The following is a 20,708-nucleotide window of genomic DNA, read 5'->3' on the forward strand; positions in this document are numbered from 1 at the left end:
GGCCGCACCGGGAAGGTGCGCGCGGCGGGGGAGCCCGTGCTCGCGGGGTGTCTGCGGCGCGGGGCGCGCGGTGGCCCCCCGTGGCGGCGGCGGCCGGGCACGTTACGTGTGCGTTCTTGTCTGTGCCGTGTGTGTCCCCCACGGGCCGGGTTCCAGCCCCCATCCTGCCCGCCCTTTCCTGCCTGCCTCAGTTTCCCCATCCGTGCGATGGGGGCGATAACGGTACCCGAGGATAATGCCCGGCGCAGAGGACACGCTCCAAAGAATAAATATGTGAAATAAACCGTGATCATGTATCTTTTGTGTGAGGGGAGCAGTGTCTGTGACGGTGTTGGCTGTGTGATCTCATCTGTGTGCGTCTCTGTGTGTGTGTGTTTGCACCGTGGTATGTGTTATACGTGCCCATGTGTTATGTGTGGCGGGGTAACGTGGTTTTTGTAACCTCGTGTGAAATGTGTGTGTATTTGTGAAGTGTCTATCTACGTGCATCTATGTATTCGATGTTTGTGCCTGTGCTGTGTTTCTGTATGTATCTGTGTATGTCATATGTGGTGACAGCAGTGTGTGATATGTTTGTGTGGTTTTTTTTGGTACGTGATTGGTATAGCTTTGTGTGTCTGTGATTCTTTGAATGTGTGTATGTGTGTGTGTGTGTGTGTTTTGAACCATGTGTGGGTTGTGCCTGTCTTTGTGTGTGTGTGTCTGTGATGTTTGTGTGTGTGTGTGTGTGTGTGTGTGTGTGTATTTGGGTGAGTGAAATGTAGGTCTATGTGAGAGATGTGTAACTTTTATGTACTTGTGTCTATGTGTCTATGTGTTGTGTGTGTACTCGTGAGTGTGATTTGCTTATCTCTCCATGTATCTGCTGTGTATCGTGTATATTTGGGCATGTGGTGTGTCTGTTGTTTGTCTGTGTGTATTCGGGTGAGTGAAATGTAGGTCTATGTGAGAGATGTGTATCTTTTATGTACTTGTGTCTATGTGTTGTGTGTGTATTTGTGAGTGTGATTTGCTTATCTCTCCATGTATCTGCTGTGTATCCGTGTATATGTGGGCATGGGATGCTTGTCTGTGTTGGTGCATGTCATGTGTTGACGTGTCTCTGAGAGTGGTGCTTGTGTGTGTCTGTGTGTGTGATGCTGTGCCTGTGGGTGTTCTTTGTTGCCTGTTTGTCTGTGGGATGTGCGTGTCTGTGAACGTGTGCATGTCACCGTGGTGTCCGCGTGGATCTTTGTCTGTGGCACACGCATCCGTGTGTTCCGAGCGCGGCTGCGTCTGTGGCACGCGTGGCGTGGGTCTTTGTGGTGCGTGGCCGTTCCTGCGTGGCCGGGTGCGTCTGTGCGGAGAGCCAGCCCGCCGTGTCCCCAGCGCAGCCCCTCATCCCTGCGCCTTTGTGTGTGACGTGTCCGTGTCCCCGTCAGTCTGCCGATGGCTGTCCACCTTTGTATGTGATGCGCTTGTCTGTGAGGGTCTCTGCAACGTGTGTCAGCCATGTGTGGGCTGCGTATGCCTGCCTGACATCTGCGTCTCGGCGTGGAGCACACGTGTTCGTGCTGGTGACATGCCACGGAGCTGTCCCCGGACGGGCACAGCGGGCCCCGCGCCCCCCACCCCAAGGGTCTGCTGGTCCCTGTCCGTCCCTCTCCCTCTCCTCCCTCCCCGCAGCCAATGCTACTGGGGAGCCAGTTGCCATGACGACGCTCCATCCTCCCTCCATCCTCCCTCCTCCCACCCTTCCTCTGACAGGCTCTCCGCTCCCCCAATCCTGGCCGGCCTTGGGGGCGGGGCCCTCGTGCTCCCCCCTCCCATCCTACCCTCTCCCCCCCACCCCAGCAACCCCGGCTCCCCAGCTCCTCTCCTCTGTCCTCCTCTCCATCCCTTCATCTGTCTGTCCCTTCAGAGAGGGGGAGGGGGGTACCCGAGCCAGACAGCAGCCCCTCCCTCCCCCTGTCCTGCGTCTCTCGCCCCTCTCCTGGGCGGGGGGAGGCCAGGGTCGCGCGGGTCCCCATGGCTGGGGGCTGAGGGCCCGCCCCCCCTCCTCCCCAGCCGCCGCCGCCACCTCCACCTCCACTTCCCTCCCATCACCACCGACAAGATGCCTGCCCCTGGAGCCTTCCTCTTCCTCGCGGCCGTCTCCGCCTCCGGCTGCCTGGCGTCCCCGGCCCACCCCGGTGAGTCTGTCTGTCGGGCCATCCATCCGGCGGCCCATCCGGCGGCCCCCGCCCCCACCCCGGCCGCCCACGGGGGTCTGTGCGGGGCTCCGGCCCCGTCACCCCATCACCTGTGTGCATGTCTGCCGGCCGCCGCGCCGGGCCCGGGGGCAGCGCAGACGGAGCCTGTCCGCGGGGCCTGTGGGAGGAAGGCCGGGGCTGGGTGGGGAGGGGGTCCGCTTGGGCAACATGTGTTTGCACACGCATGTGTGCGTGCAGGTGTGTGCGGGGAGCCCACGGAGCCAGGGCCTCCGGGAGAGCCGGGGCCGCGGGGAGGAAGGCTGTGTCTAAGGCAGAGCCAGCACGGGAGGCTGTCTCCAGCCTTGGGGAGACCCAGGGCTGGCCGGGGCTGGGGACAGAGGACATGGGTGCGCTCCAGGTGCCCCTAAAGGAGACATGCCTCACCCCTGCTAACTAGGGGGACCAGCATGGGGCAAGCATCTTCTCCCAGGCTGCAGCTGGGGGCTCATCCCACCCCCAAACAGGGGCTCCTGAGCAGATTGTAAATTCTGGGAGCTCCAGGCTCCAAAATTCCTTCTCCTTGCCTCAGTCCTCACTGGAATTCTTCCAAGTCTGGGGTGATGTGATGGGGGGTGGTGGGGGTGGTGGTGGTGTCCCAGCTTGGAGAGAGAGGGGGGGACCCCACCCCCAATCACCTGAGAAGGGCTCCAAACTACCATTCCCACAATGCTCTGCACCATCCGGCTCCTTTGCCAAGAGGCCGCTGGTTGCAGTGCGTCATGGGAGTTGTAGTCAAGCCGGCCCGGATGGGAGGGGCACGGAGTCGGGGGGAACCAGAGGCTTGAAGTGGGGACGCCAGCCCAGCAGCCCATCCCTTGTGCCCACAGATGGATTCGCCCTGGGCCGGGCCCCTCTGGCTCCTCCCTACGCCGTGGTCCTCATTTCCTGCTCCGGTCTGCTGGCCTTCATCTTCCTCCTCCTCACCTGTCTGTGCTGCAAACGGGGCGATGTGGGCTTTAAGGTGAGGTGCACGAGAGGGTTCCAGGCGGGGAGGGAGACGCCAGCAGGGCCTTTCCCCCGAACCCAGGGGGTGGGTGCGGGAGAGTAGCAGTTGGCCCGGCAGCACCTTTGGCCCTGACGTTATGGCCAGATCCTGAGGCTTGGGATGGAAATTGGACTGGGACTGGGGACAGTGATGAGAAAGATGGGGAGACAGGCCTCTCTCAGCGCTGTATCCTCCCCTCCTCGCCCCTCCCGGCTCCAGGAGTTTGAGAACCCCGAAGGGGAGGATTGCTCCGGGGAGTACACTCCCCCAGCAGAGGAGACCTCCTCCTCCCAGTCGCTGCCTGATGTCTACATTCTCCCGCTGGCCGAGGTCTCCCTGCCCATGCCTGCGCCGCAGCCTTCACATTCAGGTACTGCCCCTGCCCCGTCAGGATCCCATGGTCCTGAGAATCTGCCAGGCGGCCTAGGGGGAAAGGTGTTGGGGGTTGGGGGGGTGCGGGATCCTGACCCTGGATGCGGTCAGAGATCATCCGGGTGCAAGCAATTGCTTAATCCAAAACCAGACTTGGCAAAACCAGATTTGGGTTTTGGATTAAGCAACCGATGGTGGGGCAATCCACGGCGAGGGCGGCCCAGATCCCAATCTCGGAGGCCGCCAATGGCAGGCCGAAGGCACGGCAGGGGCTCCTGGGATGCCAGAGGGATGGACGGGTTGGATGCTGGAACCTGTGGGCAGCCAGTGACGAGGCTGAGGTCCCATCTTTGTTTGTTTAAAAATATATATCTATTTTTATTGATTTCAGAGAGGGAGGGAGAGGGAGAGAGAGAGAGAAACATCAACGATGAGAGAGAATCATGGATCGGCTGCTTCCTGCACGCCCCCTACTGGGGATCGGGCCTGCAGCCCAGGCCTGTGCCCTTGGCCAGAACCGACCTCCGGACCCTTCAGTCTGCAGGCGGATGCTCTATCCACTGAGCCACACAGCCAGGGCTGAGGTCCCCTCATTGGAATGTTGGGGGCAGCCAATGAGGAGAGGGATTGGTGCCTGCTCTGACCCCCAGCCTCCAGGGAGTTGGGAGGTGTCATGGGCACTTGGGAGGGGGGAGAGTCTCAGGGGCCTCCCTCCCTTCTGCCCCCCTAGACATGACCACCCCCATAGGCCTTAGCCGCCAGCACCTCAGCTACCTGCAAGAGATTGGGAGCGGCTGGTTCGGGAAGGTGAGTGGGCTGGAGGTGGGAGGCAGGCGGTCCACACCGTCCAGGGTCGCACTCCTGTGTTGTGTCCATCCCCCCTGCTCCTACCACGTCTCATCTGCTCCCCGCCTCCTCCCCCTGCCCCCTCCATCGCCCACCCATCCCCCTCACCTCTGTCCACCTCTCACCCGCTCCCACCCCACCCCCACCCCCTCACATCTGTCCGTCAGCGCCTCCCTCCTCACTCCATTGATCACTCCGCCTCGCCACCTGGCTGTCCACGCGTCCGTCTGTCCATCCTCCCATCCGTCCGTCCCTGCACCCATCGGACTCGGGGCCTGTGAGTCTCTCACCCTGGTGGGGGACATGGGGGGGGGGGACGGTATAGGAGGGGAGGGCCTGGGAAGAGGGGGCGTTGGGAGCCTGTGGTGGGTGCAGGGGACTCCAGGGGAGGGGGTGGCGGGGGAAACCACACACTCTGACCCCCTCCCCCGGACCCCACGGACCAGGTGATCCTGGGGGAGATTTTCTCAGACTACACCCCAGCCCAGGTGGTGGTGAAGGAGCTGCGGGCCAGCGCGGGGCCGCTGGAGCAGCGCAAGTTCATCTCGGAGGCTCAGCCCTACAGGTACGCCAGCGCGGGCGCCTCCTGGAGGCAACCTTTGGAAGTGGGAGGGGTAGAGTGTGGGGTCCAACCGGGGTTCGAGTCCTGGATCTGTGTGCTAAGCAATTAAGAGAGAGTTCCCCCCTCTGAGCCGAGGGTTCTTTTTTTTTTCTTTAAATATATTTTATTGATTCATTACAGAGAGGAAGAGAGAGGGATAGAGAGTTAGAAACATCGATGAGAGAGAAGCATCGATTAGCTGCCTCTTGCACGCCCCCTACTGAGGATGTGCCCGCAACCAAGGTACATGCCCTTGACCGGAATCGAACCTGGGACCTTTCAGTCCGCAGACCAGCGCTCTCTCCGCTGAGCCACACCGGTTTCGGCAGAGCCGAGGGTTCTCTCCCGGGACAGAGCCAGGGGTGAGAGAGGCAGAGTGCAGGGGGCAAAGGGAGGGCCCAGAAGCAGAGCTGGAGGCTGCTCTCTCCACTCTGAACCTCAGTATCTTCATCTGCGAAGTGAGTCCAGGAAGCCTGAGGGTCCTCATGTAGAGGGCAGGGCAGGGGCAGGGGGGTGAGGTTACCCCGGAGGGAGCACTGGGCACACCTCAGGCCCCCACTTGTGGGGGAGGAAGCGTTGAATCAGGGTCACAGCCCAGCGCCCGGAGCAGCATCCGAAGTGGCCTCTGAGCGGCTCCGTCCCCTACCCCCGCCCCCACGGACGAGGAGGCCCGAGAAGGCAGGACCGCGTCCCCTCCCTGCTGGTCTCCCCGCCACGCTGAGGGCTTCTGGATAAACGCTCGCCGGGAAGTGCCTTGTGCCGTAAGGCGTTCCGTGTTGTGGAAGGGCCATGTATAGAGACAGTTCAAACGTGGGGTGTACCTCAAAAGACCCGGACGTTGGATGAGTCGCTCCCTTGCTCTAAAACCCTCGTGGCTCCCTATTGCCCACAGGACCCAGTCCCACTCCTCTGCACAGCCACGGGCCCCCTAGCCCCAGCCACCCTCCTCCCCGACCCTCCCACCTGCCGCCTGTTCCTGCCTCGGACCCTGGCTCGCCTTCGCTGTTCCCGCTGGGATATCACTCCTGACACCCCCAGCTCGGACTCCGCCCTCCTGGGTTCCAGCTCAGAGAGGCCTGTGTGCACACGTGTACACACACACACACACACACACACACACACACACACGAGGCAAGCCCTGGGACCCCCCACACATCAGCTCACATGTTTTCTTCATAACATATATCCAGTTTGTCAATTTTCTTTTTTTTTTTTTTTTAATATATTTTATTGATTTTTTTACAGAGAGGAAGGGAGAGGGACAGAGAGTCAGAAACATCGATGAGAGAGAAATATCGATGAGCTGCCTCCTGCACGCCTCCCACTGGGGATGTGCCCGCAACCAAGGTACATGCCCTTGACCGGAATCGAACCCGGGACCTTTCAGTCTGCAGGCTGATTCTCTATTCACTGAGCCAAACCGGTTTCGGCCAGTTTGTCAGTTTTCACCGGTTTATTTGCCGGTGTCTGCTGGCCACCGCTGGCCACACAGGGCGATTCTCATTTACGTCCAACCAGATCAAGTTAAACCTTCTCATGCCCAGCGGCCACAAAAGGCCATGGCTGCCCTGGAGACAGCCTGGATCCTGGGTGTTTTCACTCTCACAGAACGATCTGCTGGAACCGGCGGCTGGGGGTCCTATTGTCCCCCGAGCACAAGTGCCTGGGCCCTCGGGAGACCGAGCGAGCCAGACCTGAGGTCCAATCCCAGCGGCCACCGCTCCCCGCTGTGTGGCCCTGGGCCAGTCGCTTTGCCTCTCTGAGCCTCCATTTCCTCTGCGCCACATGGGGAACAGCGTCCTGCCCCATAGGGGTGTCAGGAGGATCTGCTAGCGGGAGCAGCCGGCCTGGGCTCCGATCAGTCAGTGTGCCGTGAGCCCAGCTTCCTTCCACATCTGCCAGCCCATCGCCAGCACGGGTGCTCGGCCGCTTTTTTAAAAATATTTTTTATTGATTTTTTTTTACAGGGAGGAAGAGAGAGGGATAGAGAGTTAGAAACATTGATCAGCTGCCTCCCACCAGGGATGTGCCCACACCCAAGTACATGCCCTGGCTGGAATCAAACCCGGGACCCCTCAGTCCGAAGGCCGATGCTCTATCCACTGAGCCAAACCAGTTAGGGCTCCATCAAGCCCAGCACGTACTGGGCCGCGGTGGAAGCAGGAACGGGAGGGCTATTGTCCCGAGCAGAGCAGGCTGGAACACCGGCCGTGGCTGGCCGGGCGCTGGGCCCTGGGTCCCTGCCTCCCACCGGGCACCAGAGGGAAAACAGCTCATCGAGCACCCCCCTGGCACCAGCTCTGGGCTCCGGGGTAAACCCCTCACCCACACATTCTTACGGAACACTGACCTTCTGTTCTGGACAAATACCCCAAACCCTCTGTCTCCGTGGGACTGGCTGCCGAGAGAAAAGAGGGGCACCCCCAGTGTTGGGGGTCAGGGCCGTGTCGTGGGCAAATGGGGCTGCAGCCGAGGCCTGCGGGCGGGAGGAGGAGGACTCCGAGAGGGAGGGCGTGGGGCCGTCCGTACAAAGGCCGGAGCCTGAGCAGGCCCCTGTGTGTGTGAACAGGAGCCCGGGCGAGGGGGGCGCTGGGGAAGGCGGGACGGAGGGCCTTCAGGTGGGGTGCTGAGCACGGAGTGAGGAGAGGCCTCGTGTGAGGAGGAGGCTGGAGCCGGGGATGGAGACGCATCGGGGGCAGGAGGCCGGGGTGAGGAGGAAGGTGGGAGCAGGAGACATTGGGGGTCTGGCCCAGGAACCGGGGGACAGTGGGTGGTCCTGACAGGGAATGGGGAGGGTGTCTGTGTTGGGGGGGGGCCAGGGGGGACGGGGAGACCTGAGGTGAGGAAACTGAGCTGGAAAAGGCTGAAGCAACAGTTTGGTTCTGCTGGGGGGGCTGGGCTGGGCTGGACTGGGCTGGGGCTGGGGCTGGGCCCAAGGGAAGGGCTGCTTCCTGACCCAGCCCCCCCCCCCCTATCCCCCCAGAAGCCTGCAGCACCCCAACGTCCTGCAGTGCCTGGGCGTCTGCGTGGAGACCCTGCCTTTCCTGCTGATCATGGAGTTCTGTCAGCTGGTGAGGCTCTGCAGGGGGGCGGGGGAGCTGGAGGGGAGGCGGAGGGGGCTGGGGGCGCCTAGGGTCCCAGGACTGGGCTTTAACATCGTCACCATCACCGCGACACTGTGTGACCAGCCCTATCAGGAGGGCCCCCGCCCGCAGGCGGTGCCCAGCCCGCAATGAGGCGTTCAGTTTGTTATCTCCCCCCACCCCCCGCCGCTGGGGGGCTGCCCACTGATTGCGGGCGTCCCGCCGCCGCCGGGATCAGCTGGATGTGTGGCTGCTGGTGCTGGTGCTGGTGGTGGTGGTGGTGGTGGTGGGGGGTGCTGAGCCTCCCCGCCCTTCCTCCCAGGGGGACCTGAAGCGCTACCTCCGCGCCCAGCGGCCCCCCGAGGGCGTGTCCCCGGAGCTGCCCCCGCGCGACCTGCGGACGCTGCAGCGGATGGGCCTGGAGATCGCGCGGGGGCTGGCGCACCTGCACTCCCACAACTACGTGCACAGGTGCCCCGGGGCCCAGGGAGCAAGGGGGTCTCCTTAGGGGACGGGGGAGGCCACGGGAGGGGAGGGGACGGGAGAGGAGAGGGAGGAGTTAAGAGGGGAGCTGGGTCACAGGAGGGGCGGGGCCTGGGATTGGGCGGGGCCAGGAGTGGGCGGAGTCCAGAGGAGATGGAGGGGCGGGGCCAGGATAGGGGAGGGGTCATAGGAGGGGCGGGGCCTGGAGAGGGGAGGGGTCCAGAGGAGATGGAGGGGCGGGGCCAGGAGAGGGGAGGGGTCCAGAGGAGATGGAGGGGCGGGGCCAGGAGTGGGCGGAGTCCAGAGGAGATGGAGGGGCGGGGCCAGGATAGGGGAGGGGTCATAGGAGGGGCGGGGCCTGGAGAGGGGAGGGGTCCAGAGGAGATGGAGGGGCGGGGCCAGGAGAGGGCGGAGTCCAGAGGAGATGGAGGGGCTTGGGGCCCAGGAGGAATCAGGGCTGGAGGCGGGGTGGGGTGTTTGGGGGGAGAGGGAGGGGCGGAGTCCGGGGGGATCTGGGCTGGGGGTAAGCTGCCCAGCTGCCCCTTCCTCACCCGCCTCCTCCCCTCCCTCGGGCCCCCAGCGACCTGGCCCTGCGCAACTGCCTGCTGACCTCTGACCTCACCGTGCGCATCGGCGACTACGGGCTGGCCCACAGCAACTACAAGGTGGGCTGCCTGTCTCCGTGGGGGGCCGAGGGCCAGGGGGCGGGGGGGCCCGGCCCGCCTGACCTGCCCCTGCCCCGCCGGCCCCAGGAGGACTACTACCTGACCCCCGAGCGCCTGTGGATCCCGCTGCGCTGGGCGGCGCCCGAGCTGCTGGGCGAGCTGCACGGCTCCTTCATGGTGGTGGACCAGAGCCGCGAGAGCAACATCTGGTGGGTCTGCCGGCCCCGGCGCCCGGGGGGAAACCGAGGCCCGGGGCAGGCCCCGGCCGGCCAGGGCGCGGCTCTGACTCCGCTGCCCTCCACCCGCAGGTCCCTGGGGGTGACGCTGTGGGAGCTGTTTGAGTTTGGGGCGCAGCCCTACCGCCACCTGTCCGACGAGGAGGTCCTGGCCTTCGTGGTCCGCCAGCAGCACGTCAAGCTGGCCCGGCCCCGGCTCAAGCTGCCCTACGGGGACTACTGGTGAGGCCCGCCCCCTGGCCCCGGCCCCCCACACACACCACCCACAGCCTCACCCCTGCAGCACCCGCTCCGGAGCGGGAGCCCGCGCTGGGGTCTGAGCCCCGGCTCCCCGCCCCTCAGAGGCCCGGCTGCTGGCTCTCTGAGCACCGAGCCCACAGCCAGACACCCTGGTGTCCTCACAGGGCCTCCCTGTCCCCTTCCTCTGGGCCCTGTCCTCTCCGCTCTGGTGTCTGTCTCTCCCCCCTGGGTGTCTGTCTGTCTCTGTCCCCCTGGGTGTCTGTCTGTCTCTCCCCCCGGGTATCTGTCTGTCACTCCCCCTGGGTGTCTGTCTGTCTCCCCATGGGTGTCTGTCTCCCCTGGGTGTCTGTCTGTCTCTGTCCTCCTGGGTGTCTGTCTGTCTCCCCCTGGGTGTCTGTCTCTGTCCTCCTGGGTGTCTGTCTGTCTCCCCTCTGGTGTCTGAATGTCTCTCCCCCTGGGTGGCTGTCTGTCTCTCCCCCCCCGGGTGTCTGTCTCTCCCTCCCCCCTGGTGTCTGTCTGTCTCCCCCACTGGGTGTCTGTCTGTCTCCCCCTGGGTGTCTGTCTGTCTCTCCCCCCGGGTGTCTGTCTGTCTCTCCCTCTCCCCCTGGTGTCTGTCTGTCTCTCCCCCTGGGTGTCTGTCTGTCTCCCCCTGGGTGTCTGTCTCTGTCCTCCTGGGTGTCTGTCTGTCTCCCCTCTGGTGTCTGAATGTCTCTCCCCCTGGGTGTCTGTCTGTCTCTCCCTCCCCCCCTGGTGTCTGTCTGTCTCCCCCTGGGTGTCTGTCTGTCTCCCCCCCCCCCCCCCCCCCCCCCCGGTGTCTGTCTCTCCCTCCCCCCCTGGTGTCTGTCTGTCTCCCCCACTGGGTGTCTGTCTGTCTCCCCCTGGGTGTCTGTCTGTCTCCTCCTGGGTGTCTGGCCCCCTCCCCTGGGTGTCTGCCCTCGTGGTGCCCCCCCCCCCCGGCTCTGCCCACGCGGCCCCTCTCTCCCGCAGGTACGACATCCTGCAGTCCTGCTGGCGGCCGCCCGCCCAGCGCCCCTCGGCCTCGGACCTGCAGCTGCAGCTCACCTACCTGCTGTCCGAGCGGCCCCCGCGGCCCCCGCCGCCCCCGCCCCCGCCCCGGGACGGCCCGTTCCCCTGGCCCTGGCCCGCCACCCACAGCGCGCCCCGCCCGGGCACCCTGTCCTCGCCGTTCCCGCTGCTGGACGGCTTCCCGGGCGCCGACCCCGACGACGTGCTGACCGTCACGGAGAGCAGCCGCGGCCTCAACCTGGAGTGCCTGTGGGAGAAGGCGCGGCGCGGCGCCGGCCGGGGCGGCGCGGCCTGGCAGCCCGCCTCCGCGCCCCCCGCGCCCCGCGCCGCCCCCGCCAACCCCTTCTACGAGGCGCTGTCCACGCCCAGCGTGCTGCCCGTCATCAGCGCCCGCAGCCCCTCCGTGGGCAGCGAGTACTACATCCGCCTGGAGGAGCACGGCTCCCCGCCCGAGCCCCTCTTCCCCAGCGACTGGGACCCCCTGGACGCGGGCGCGCCGGCCGCCCCGGCCCCCCAGCCGCCCTCCGAGGTGCCCCAGCTGGTGTCCGAGACCTGGGCCTCCCCCCTCTTCCCGGCGCCCCGGCCCTTCCCGGCCCAGGCCGCGGCCGGGGGCTTCCTCCTGAGCGGCTGGGACCCCGAGGGCCGGGGCGCGGGGGAGACCCTGGCGGGGGACCCTGCCGAGGTGCTGGGGGAGCGGGGGGCCGCGTGGGCCGAGGAGGAGGAAGAGGAGGAGGAGGAGGAGGAGGAGGGCAGCTCCCCGGGGGAGGACAGCAGCAGCCTGGGGGGCCCGGGCCGCCGCAGCCAGCTGCCCTGCCCGCTGTGCAGCCGGGAGGGCGCCTGCTCCTGCCTGCCGCTGGAGCGCGGCGAGGCGGTGGCCGGCTGGGGGGGCCACCCCGCGCTGGGCTGTCCCCACCCCCCGGAGGACGACTCGTCCCTGAGGGCCGAGCGGGGCTCCCTGGCCGACCTGCCGCTGGCCCCCCCCTCCTCGGCCCCCCCCGAGTTCCTGGACCCCCTCATGGGGGCCGCGGCGCCCCAGTACCCCGGGCGGGGGCCGCCCCCCGCTCCCCCCCCCCCGCCGCCGCCTCCCCGGGCCCCCGCGGACCCCGCCGCGTCCCCAGACCCCCCTTCGGCCGTGGCCAGCCCCGGCTCAGGCCTGTCGTCCCCGGGCCCCAAGCCGGGCGACAGCGGCTACGAGACCGAGACCCCTTTTTCCCCCGAGGGAGCCTTCCCCGGTGGGGGGGCGGCCGAGGAGGAAGGGGTCCCTCGGCCGCGGGCTCCCCCCGAGCCCCCCGACCCGGGAGCGCCCCGGCCGCCCCCAGACCCGGGTCCCCTCCCGCCGCCGGGGGCCCGGGAGAAGCCGGCCTTCGTAGTCCAAGTGAGCACCGAGCAGCTGCTGATGTCGCTGCGGGAGAACGTGACGCGGAACCTCCTGGGGCCCCGGAGAGCGGGCAGAGGCCCCGGGAGCCCGGAGACAGCCCGGGGCCCCAGCAGCGCGGACCCGAGCCTGCCCGTGAGCGGGGCGACAGTGCTGGAGAACGGGGCGCAGACGCCCCCCGGCACCCGGGAGAAGGTGGCCGAGAACGGGGGCCCGGAGCTCCCGGGGAGCGAGGAGACGGCGCTGGAGAATGGGGAGCTGACGCCCCCAAGGAGGGCGGCGGAGACGGCGCTGGAGAATGGGGAGCCGAGGTCCCCGGAGAGAGGAGAGACAGCGCTGGTGAATGGGGGGCCGACGCCCCCAAAGACGGAGGAGACGGTGTCAGAGAATGGGGGCCCGAGACCCCCCAGGGACCCCGAGAGGCCGCCGGAGACTGGGCCTCGGAGAGCCCCGGGGCCCTGGGAGAAGGAGCCGGAGAGAGCCCCCCCGCCCGGCCCGGCCCCCAGGAGCGCGGCGGCGGAGCCGGGGACCACGAGGAGAGCCCCCGAGACTGGGGGGGCGCCGAGAGCCCCCGGGGCTGGGAGGCCGGACCTCGGGAGTGGGGCCCGAGCCCCAGCGGGCACGGGGACGGGCCCCGGCGGAGGCCTCGGAAGCGGCGCGGACGCAAAGGCAGGGCGGGCCGGCAGCTCGAGGCCGCCGCCGCCCCCGAGGGAGGCCCCGGCGAGGAGGCCGGAGCCCGCGCCCCCGAAGGCCAGGCCGGAGGCGGCCCCCGAGGGCGAGGCCGGGGCGCCCGGCAGCCGGCCCGGAGGAGACCTGGCACCCAGCGCAGACGGGGACCCCCCCAAGCCCGAGAGGAAGGGCCCCGAGATGCCGCGGCTGTTCTTGGACTTGGGACCCCCTCAGGGGAACAGCGAGCAGATCAAAGGTGAGGAGGCTGCTAGGGGCACGGGGGCGGGGTGGGGGCCCGGGGTAGCACAGCCGGGTCAGAGGCTCCGGGTACAGACAGGCCCGGCCGGTGGTGATGAGTGCAGACAGACACGAGCTGGACCACCTGGGCTCAGGGCCCGAGCTCTGTGACCTCGGGCAAGGGACTTTCCCTCTCTGTGCCTCAGTTTCCCCGTCTGCCAAAAAACGGGTGGCAGGACGGCACCTACCTACTAGGGTTGTGGTACGAGTTAAGAATTTCGGTGCCTGACACCCTTAAGCACGTGCTTTTATGACTGCGATTCACAGACTAGTCGTAGGGGTGTCAAACTCAATCAGAGAAGGGGCCAAAATCTAAAATCCAGCCTAAATCGCGGGCCGAATGGTTTACTGAACAGTCATAAACTGTCATTGTGATGGAAACGCAGCGGAGTGCAGTGATGACAGCGCGGTGCGGGCCACATTGCAAGGCCTGGCGGGACGGATTTGGCCCGCGGGCCTTGTGTTTGACACATGTGGTAGTGGGCTCAGATTCAGATGCTGGGGGTGGGGGCGGGCAGCCAGGATTGAGGACTGAATGGGGTCAGAGGGGAGAGGTGGGGGGGGCAGAGAGGGGTTTGAGAGGAAGGACAGACATTTCGCTTCGTTCAGCAATGCCCACCGGGGGGGCTGCCAAATTAGCTGCTTTCCCCTCTTAAACCAGAGCTCTTGGCGTTTCAAAGGTTGAAATCAGTTCAAAGGAAGCTTATCCGAGGGCTGGGCTGCCCGCAGGTGGTCTCTGCTGTCCGCCTGGCAAGGAGCTGAGGCATCTCTCGGGCGGCCAGGCCCTCAGCTGCCCTCCGCCTGGCCGCAGGGGGTCTCAGGCCCGGCCCTGCCTCCAGGGCATCGGTGACCTGGAAGCTGTAGAAATGCCTTTTTTTCTGGAAATGGAGCTTGGAAAGGAGCACAGGGAGTGTTCTGTCACCGAGGGGACGAGTGAGGAGAAGATAAACAAAGAATAGAGATCAATTGAGTTAGAAAAGAAAAAAAAAGGAAGTCCAGGCAGAAGGCACAGCCTGTGCCCAGAGGTGGGAGAAATGGGGAGGTGGCTAGTCTCCAGGAAGTCAGGGAACCACTGTCCTAGAGGCTGCTGTGGGCAAAAGACCCAGGCAGCACGAACATGGCAGGAGATGAGCAGCCAAGATGCCTCTGAGATGGAGGTTGGGGGGGGAGGGGATTGAAGGTTGATGTTTCTGGGTAAGAAAAGGCTAGAAATAGCCTGTTGTCTTTTTAAAAAACAAACAAACAAAAAACCAAAAAACCAGTGAACTCCTACTCATCCGTCAAGGCCCCATTCAAATTTCCCTTGCCCTGGGAAGACTTCCTGGTTTCTGAAGGCTGTTACCCTGTCCTTCCTCTGGGTACCCATAGTTCTCTCTAGACAGCACCCCCCCCCTCCAACCCCCGTCCTATCACACTGAGATGGGTGGTCAGGGAAAGCCTCCATAGGGGGGTGACTTTTGAGCAGACATGAAGAAAACGAGTCAGGGAGGCCTCAGGCGTAGGGCACTGAGATGGGCCCTGAGTTGGCAAGATCAGGGACGAATAGGAAAAGGCCAGAGACGCTGGAGGAGAGCGAATGAGGGAGGAGAGCGACCTGGTCCACAGCCACCTTCTTTCTGCCCCCCTCCCCCAATCTTCCTTGACTCCCCACCATCGCCCCCCACAGGGCCTGACACACTGTTCATGTGTGAACTAACGAATGAGCAGCCCCTGGCATTTCCCAGGCGGGAAACCGCGGCTCAGAGAGGTGGATCTGCCTGCCCGGGGGCACACAGCGAGGGGGCAGGCTGGGATTCGAGAGCAGGTTTCCTTCTCGGCACCTGGAGCCCTTCCCTCCCCCCGCAGGAGGAGATCTGGGCAGGGAAAGGGCCTAGCGAGGGTTCGACACTCCCTCCAGTTTTGCCTGGAGATGGAGGGCGAGAGCAGGACAGTGCCTTGGTCAACCTCACCTCGCGGGGACTCATTTGTCCATCCATCCCTCAAATCCTGGCTGAGCACGTCTGTGTGCTTGGGGCTGGGGGAGGCAGCCAGAACGAGCCGGACTCGGCCTGCTCTGCGGAAAGGCAAACGCTGATCGCATCGCCTGCTTTTGAAGTGTAGTTAGTACAGTGAGGTGATCTTCCCGGAAGGAGGGGTGCTTGGTGCTGTGGGGTGCAGAGCTGGTGGTCTGGCCTGAGGACCGCCTGGAGGGGCTCTGAGGCTCTGGACGCCCCGTACAGCTGGAGGATGACCAGGACTTGAGTTAAAAAAAAAAAAAAAAAAAAAAAAAAAAAAAAAAAAAGGAGCAGCCCATACAAAGGCTCAGAGGCGGGAGGGAGAGGGAGGTGGTCTGGCTGGCTGGCAGTCAAGCCGGAAGGAGGTGGGGACGGGCTTGGGGAGGTGGGCAGGGCCTGGTGGGTGGGGAAAAGCTGGCACTGGGGTCAGGGGTGGAGGGAGACCCCAGTGCAGCCCTTGGGTTCACCAGGAGGGACGCTGAGGCCCAGGCTGAGGTCTGAGAGGGCCTGAGGTCACCCAGCCGGGCGGGAGGCGTGTTCGGGTCCCCAGTCTGAGGGCCTCCCCGTCTCTCCTCTCGCAGCCAAGCTCTCCCGGCTCTCGCTGGCGCTGCCGCCGCTCACGCTTACGCCGTTCCCGGGCCCGGGCCCGCGGCGGGCCCCGTGGGAGGCCGCGGACGGCGGGGCGGCTGGCGGGGAGGCCGGCGGGGCGGGGTCGCCGGGGCCGGCGGAGGAGGACGGGGAGGACGAGGACGAGGAGGAGGAGGAGGAGGAGGACGAGGCGGCGGGCGTGGCGGCGGGGCCGCGGGGCCCCGGGAGGTCCCGGGCAGCCCCGGTGCCGGTCGTGGTGAGCAACTCCGACGGGGACGCGGCCCGCCCGTTGCGGGGGCTGCTCAAGTCGCCGCGCGGGGCCGACGAGTCCGAGGACAGCGAGCTGGAGAGGAAGCGCAAGATGGTCTCCTTCCACGGGGACGTGACGGTCTACCTCTTCGACCAGGTGCGCGGCCGGGGCGGGGCCCCGGGGCGGGGGCGGGGCCTGCGGGCGGGGGAGCCTGTGCACAGATGCCGGGGGCGGGGCCTGCAGGACAGGGGCGGGGCCTGGGGACTGCCTGGCAGGGGATTGGGGCGAGATTGGAGGATGAGATGAAGCGTTGAGAGCGAAGGCGGAGCCTGATCGTGGGGCGGGGCCAGGGGTGGGCGGGGCCCGGGGCGTGGGCGGGTCCTGGAGAGAGGGGGCGTTTCTGGAAAGGACACAGGTTTCCCACTACAAATCCACCCTTTTGCACAATAGCTTTGCTTTGCAAAAGGGTGAATTTGGAGTGGCATGTCTGTATCTGGTAGTCAAGGCGGAGCCTGGAGAGAGACAAGGGAGAAAATGTTGAGAAGGGTGCAGGGGCCTGGGGTGTGGGGGCGGAGCCTAGTGCGTTTGGGGCGGGGTTTACACACCAGCCCAGGCGTAGGGCCTAAGAAGAGGCTGGCTCCGGATGGATCTTACCCGCTAGGGGCGAGTCCTGGGGAGGCTGCGGGTAGGACTTAAGGGATGCGGCTTGTAGGGTTCAGATGGAAAAGAGTGGGTTCAGGGCTGAGCTAATGAGCTGGGCGGAGCCTAGGGAAGTGGGGGAGGGCTGTGTCCCTAGAGGCGGGTAGTGCTGTAGACACAGGGAGGGCGTGGTGGTGCTTGTGGACTGGGCCCTAGGCGCCGGGCTGAGGTCCTGAGCGGAGAGCCCCGGGGCCTGAGCTGTGGCTGGGCCTGAAGGGCTTGGAGGGCTGGGGCGGGCCCCTTCGGGGGGCGGGGCCCAGGGGCCCCTGTGGGTCAGGAGGTGCGCTAGATAGGGTGGGGTTTGGAGGACCATAGCCACAGGCAGTCCTGGGGCCCGAATGTGGACTTCGCGGTCGAGATCTCAGAGGTAGGCAGGTGAACGGAGACGGGGTGTACGGAGACAGTATTGGTTCCGGGGCCCCGGGGAGGCGGCGGCGGCGGGCTGTCTGAGTGTGTGGGCGGGGCCCCGCCGTCGGGGGACCGGCCTCGGGAGGGGGTGCGGTGAAGGCTGTCCTGGGGCTTCGAAGGCAGATTAGAGAGAGGAGGGGGTGCAGCCGTTGGCGGGGCTTGCTGCTTGTTGGGGCTCGGTGGTGGGACGTGACGGTGAGCCCCCTCTCGCCTCCCCTCGTCTGTCTTCACAGGAGACGCCGACCAACGAGCTGAGCGTCCAGGGGCCCCCCGAGGGGGACTCGGACCCGTCCACGCCGCCAGCGCCCCCGACGCCTCCCCACCCCGCCACCCCCGGAGATGGGTTTCCCAGCAACGACAGCGGCTTTGGTGAGGGGCGGGGCCTGGGAGGGGCGGGGCTAAGGAGGGCGCGGCCTCTGGGGGCGTGGCCTGGGAGGGTGGGCTTAGGAAGGGCGTGGTCTCTGAAGGGGGCGGGGCTGAGGCGACTGGCTCCCGGCGTGTCTGAGAGTCTGACCCCGCCCTCGCCTGTCCCCCTGCACCCCCTTTCCTCCAGGAGGCAGTTTCGAATGGGCGGAGGATTTCCCCCTCCTCCCCCCGCCAGGGCCCCCCCTGTGCTTCTCCCGCTTCTCCGTCTCGCCTGCGCTGGAGACCCCGGGGCCCCCCACGCGGGCCCCCGACGCCAGGCCCGCAGGTAACGTGCCTCTCTGTCCCCCCCACATTCTTGTCCCCACGTCTGCACCCCCTTGTTCCTCCCCCCCAGCTCTTCAGTCTCCTCCCTCCCCTCTGCAACACTGCTCCTCATTGCGACCCCACCAAACCCTGCAACCGGTTCAGACCAGGCCGTGTCCGTTAGATGGGCCTTCCCGAGCCTCCGTTTCCCCTTCTGTAAGGATCTCCTCCGAGTCCTTCCCACCTTCGCCCCATCTCTGGGCGGGGCTCCTGCCTGGCACCTCCAGGCTCCGCAGCCCCCCTCCCTCCAGACCCGGAGAGGGGGACCCCGGGCACACTGGGCGGTGTGTGCCTGAGCAGACAGGACCTGGCCTGGGGTCCCACAGCAATAACAACCACGGCTGCACTGCTGCTGATGATAACAGCAAGCGCTGGCAGAGACCCTGCCTCAGCCCGTTAATCCCCGCCGGGATCCCACCCGGTGGGTTCTGGTCTCACCCCCATTTTAGGAGAGAGAAAACCCAGGCACCGAGGGCAGTGGGGAGCCGGGGTTCAGAACCCAGCCCTGGCCCTCTGCCCTGGTCGGTGCTTGTGGAGGCCCTTTCTGGGGTTCCGCGTGGAAGAGGGGCACAGCGCCCTCAGTTTCTGATGTCCCAGAGCTGAGGCCGGCCTCACAGAAAGGAGGGCACAGCCGGGTCTCAGGGCGGGACTGGGAGGAGAGACGGTGAGACCCAGGCTCTCTTCTGCCCCCTGCTGCCGGGACCGAGAACTGCCCCGGACGCCAGCGGCGGAGGTAGAAGGGACAACGGCGTGGGTTCCATTCCTGCTTCATCCAAATCGCGCCAGAGCCCACGAGCTGGCCCTGCCACTTCCTGGCGAGCAGCTTTCCCTTCCTGGGCCTCGGTTTCCTCGTCTGTGGAATGGGGGTGATACACGCTCCATTGCTGAGAGGATCGCCCGGCTTACTCCCCGTGCACGGAGCACGGAGCCTGAGCCTAGAGCAGTGGTCGGCAAACTGCGGCTCGCGAGCCACGGTTTGCCCCTCTGTGGACGAATGATTTTGCCAACCACTGGGATAGGGGCTTAATCACAGGGAACAGCAGCAGCCTGTAATGATTGGAATTGAGAGCCTAGGTCAGTGCTCGGCAAACTCATTCCTCAACAGAGAGGCAAGCCGTGGCTCGCGAGCCGCAGTTTGCTGACCCCTTGCCTGGAGCAGCGGGTAGCTGTTCCTGTGCTTAAATAGCAGACGTTGACTGAGCGTGGGCCGCGGGGCGCCGGCCTTCCCAGCTGAGCAAGGCCGAGGGCCGCCCCGCCCCTGGATGCTGACCCACAGTCACCCCGGAGAGACTGAGCCCTGGACGCGCCCCTAAAACCGGGGATTTGGGGGTTGACGGTGGTTAACTAGGTGAAGAGGAAGGTGAAGGCAAGCTAGCAGGCTGAGCAGCTTGCACGGAGGGCCTGAGGGGAGAGAGCTTGGCCTGCGTGAGGAGCAGAAGGGAAGCGGTGTGTCTGGGGTGACTAAGCGAGCGGGGCAGATGGAGGGGAGGGGGAGGCAGCGGGGGGCGGGGCAGAGCCTGTGGGGCTTGGGGATGGGTGGAGGGGTGGGGCCTGAGTCTGGGGTGTGAGGGACCCCTGGGAGGGCCTTGATCAGGATGGCCAGGTGTAGGAGGACCCCCGGGGCCATAGGGGGCTGTGAGGCTGGGAAGGAGGGAGGCCCGGTCACCGTCCAGGCGGGAGACGCCAGGACGGCGGAGTCCGGGGCAGAGGGGTGGGGCGGAGGGAGGGCTGGCTTCACTCGGCTGCATTGTCAGCGCTGGCCCCAGAGCCATTTCCTCCCAGAGGCCTCTGGGGCCCCCGGGAGGACAGGGTGGGGTGTTCCCGGGCGTGGGGACGGCGGCCAAGTGTTGAGTCAGGGCCCAGGCTGCCGGGCCGGCGATGGTGATGACTTTCCCTGTCACCGGGAGCCAGAGGGAGGGCAGATGGTCCGAAACCCCAGTCCCTTCCTCAGGCGGCAGCTGGCGCCCTGCCTCCGGGCTGGGGAGCTGGGGAGCCTGGCGGGGAGGCAGGACCCCCTAACTCCTCCGATTCCTGTGCTCACGTGGTGTTGCCCACTCAACACATGTTCCCTGGATGCTGAGGGATCCCCCGTATCCCAGAGCCCCCACCCCTTTGGAAAGGACACGAGGGTCATGCCTCCCACTTCACGAGAGGGAAGCTGAGGCAGGGGATGGGGAGGGAGGGCGGTGACCTGACCGAGGCCACTCCGGGAAGCGGTGGGGGGGAGTGAGGGCGCCGGTGAGCGGCCCTCCGCACGGCCCTCCACCCGAAGCCCTTGTTTCTCTGGCGTGCGCAATGGGGGAGACGTCCCTCCCGCTGGGAGCGGGGGGGTCCGGGGAGGCGGGTGGGAGGGCGCTTTGTGGCAGGGACCACAGACCCGTCCTGCCTGAGCTTATGTTCTGGAGGGGCAAGCAGACAGGAAGCTCTGGGGTTCTGGGGTTCTGGCTGGGCTGATCCCCGAGGAGCCAGAGAAAAGCAGCCACGGAGGGCCGAGCGGGCACCTGCTTGACTGAAAAAGGCCAAGCAAGGCCTTCGGGGAGGGGCGTCCAGCAGCAGCCTGAGCTCGCGGCTCTGGGCGGTGGGAGCACGTGCCAAGGCCCTGGGGCAGGACCCGGCTGGGAGCCGCGTAGGGTAGGACTGGCTGCAGCTGAGTGAGCGAGGGGCGGGCCGGGGAGGACGGGAAGGGACCCAGCAGGCAGGGAGGCCTGTGAGCCGCAGTGGGGGCTTCAGCCAGTAATTCTGTTTCTCCCCCACCCCCTTCGTCGCCAGGCCCTGTGGAGAACTGACCCCCCAAAGACCCGACCCCCCTGCGCCCCCAGAAGAGGGGTTGAGGATGGAAACCTCTGTGGACGACGGAGCCACTGCCACCACCACAGACGCCGCCTCTGGGGGGGCCCCTGAGGCCGGGCCCTCCCCCTCCCCCACCGCGTG

At 66.0% G+C, this 20,708-nt stretch overlaps 1 protein-coding gene across 1 annotated transcript; it reads left to right on the forward strand.

Moving 5' to 3' along the window:
- The first annotated feature begins 1,874 nt into the window (after window positions 1-1,874).
- On the forward strand, window positions 1,875-20,708 carry LMTK3 (lemur tyrosine kinase 3). The gene is made up of 15 exons (XM_036432615.2): window positions 1,875-2,171; window positions 3,059-3,192; window positions 3,436-3,586; window positions 4,319-4,395; window positions 4,881-4,999; window positions 8,019-8,106; window positions 8,441-8,589; window positions 9,182-9,266; window positions 9,354-9,475; window positions 9,575-9,724; window positions 10,730-13,068; window positions 15,685-16,097; window positions 17,282-17,417; window positions 17,602-17,739; window positions 20,547-20,708. The coding sequence occupies exons 1-15, from the start codon at window positions 2,096-2,098 to the stop codon at window positions 20,561-20,563; spliced, it is 4,194 nt and encodes a 1,397-aa protein (XP_036288508.1). The 5' UTR covers window positions 1,875-2,095; the 3' UTR covers window positions 20,564-20,708.

Source organism: Pipistrellus kuhlii, unplaced genomic scaffold (assembly GCF_014108245.1).
Source record: "Pipistrellus kuhlii isolate mPipKuh1 unplaced genomic scaffold, mPipKuh1.p scaffold_m20_p_114, whole genome shotgun sequence".
Lineage (NCBI taxonomy): Eukaryota > Metazoa > Chordata > Mammalia > Chiroptera > Vespertilionidae > Pipistrellus > Pipistrellus kuhlii.

What these genes read in the sequence shown, in the direction of transcription:
- LMTK3 (XM_036432615.2), top strand. Translation starts at nt 2,096, where the DNA reads ATGCCTGCCCCTGGAGCCTTCCTCTTCCTCGCGGCCGTCTCCGCCTCC. An exon ending in GGCGTCCCCGGCCCACCCCG is followed by an intron (nt 2,172 to 3,058) that starts GTGAGTCTGTCT and finishes TTGTGCCCACAG; the next exon opens with ATGGATTCGCCCTGGGCCGG. An exon ending in GGAGCGGCTGGTTCGGGAAG is followed by an intron (nt 4,396 to 4,880) that starts GTGAGTGGGCTG and finishes CCCACGGACCAG; the next exon opens with GTGATCCTGGGGGAGATTTT.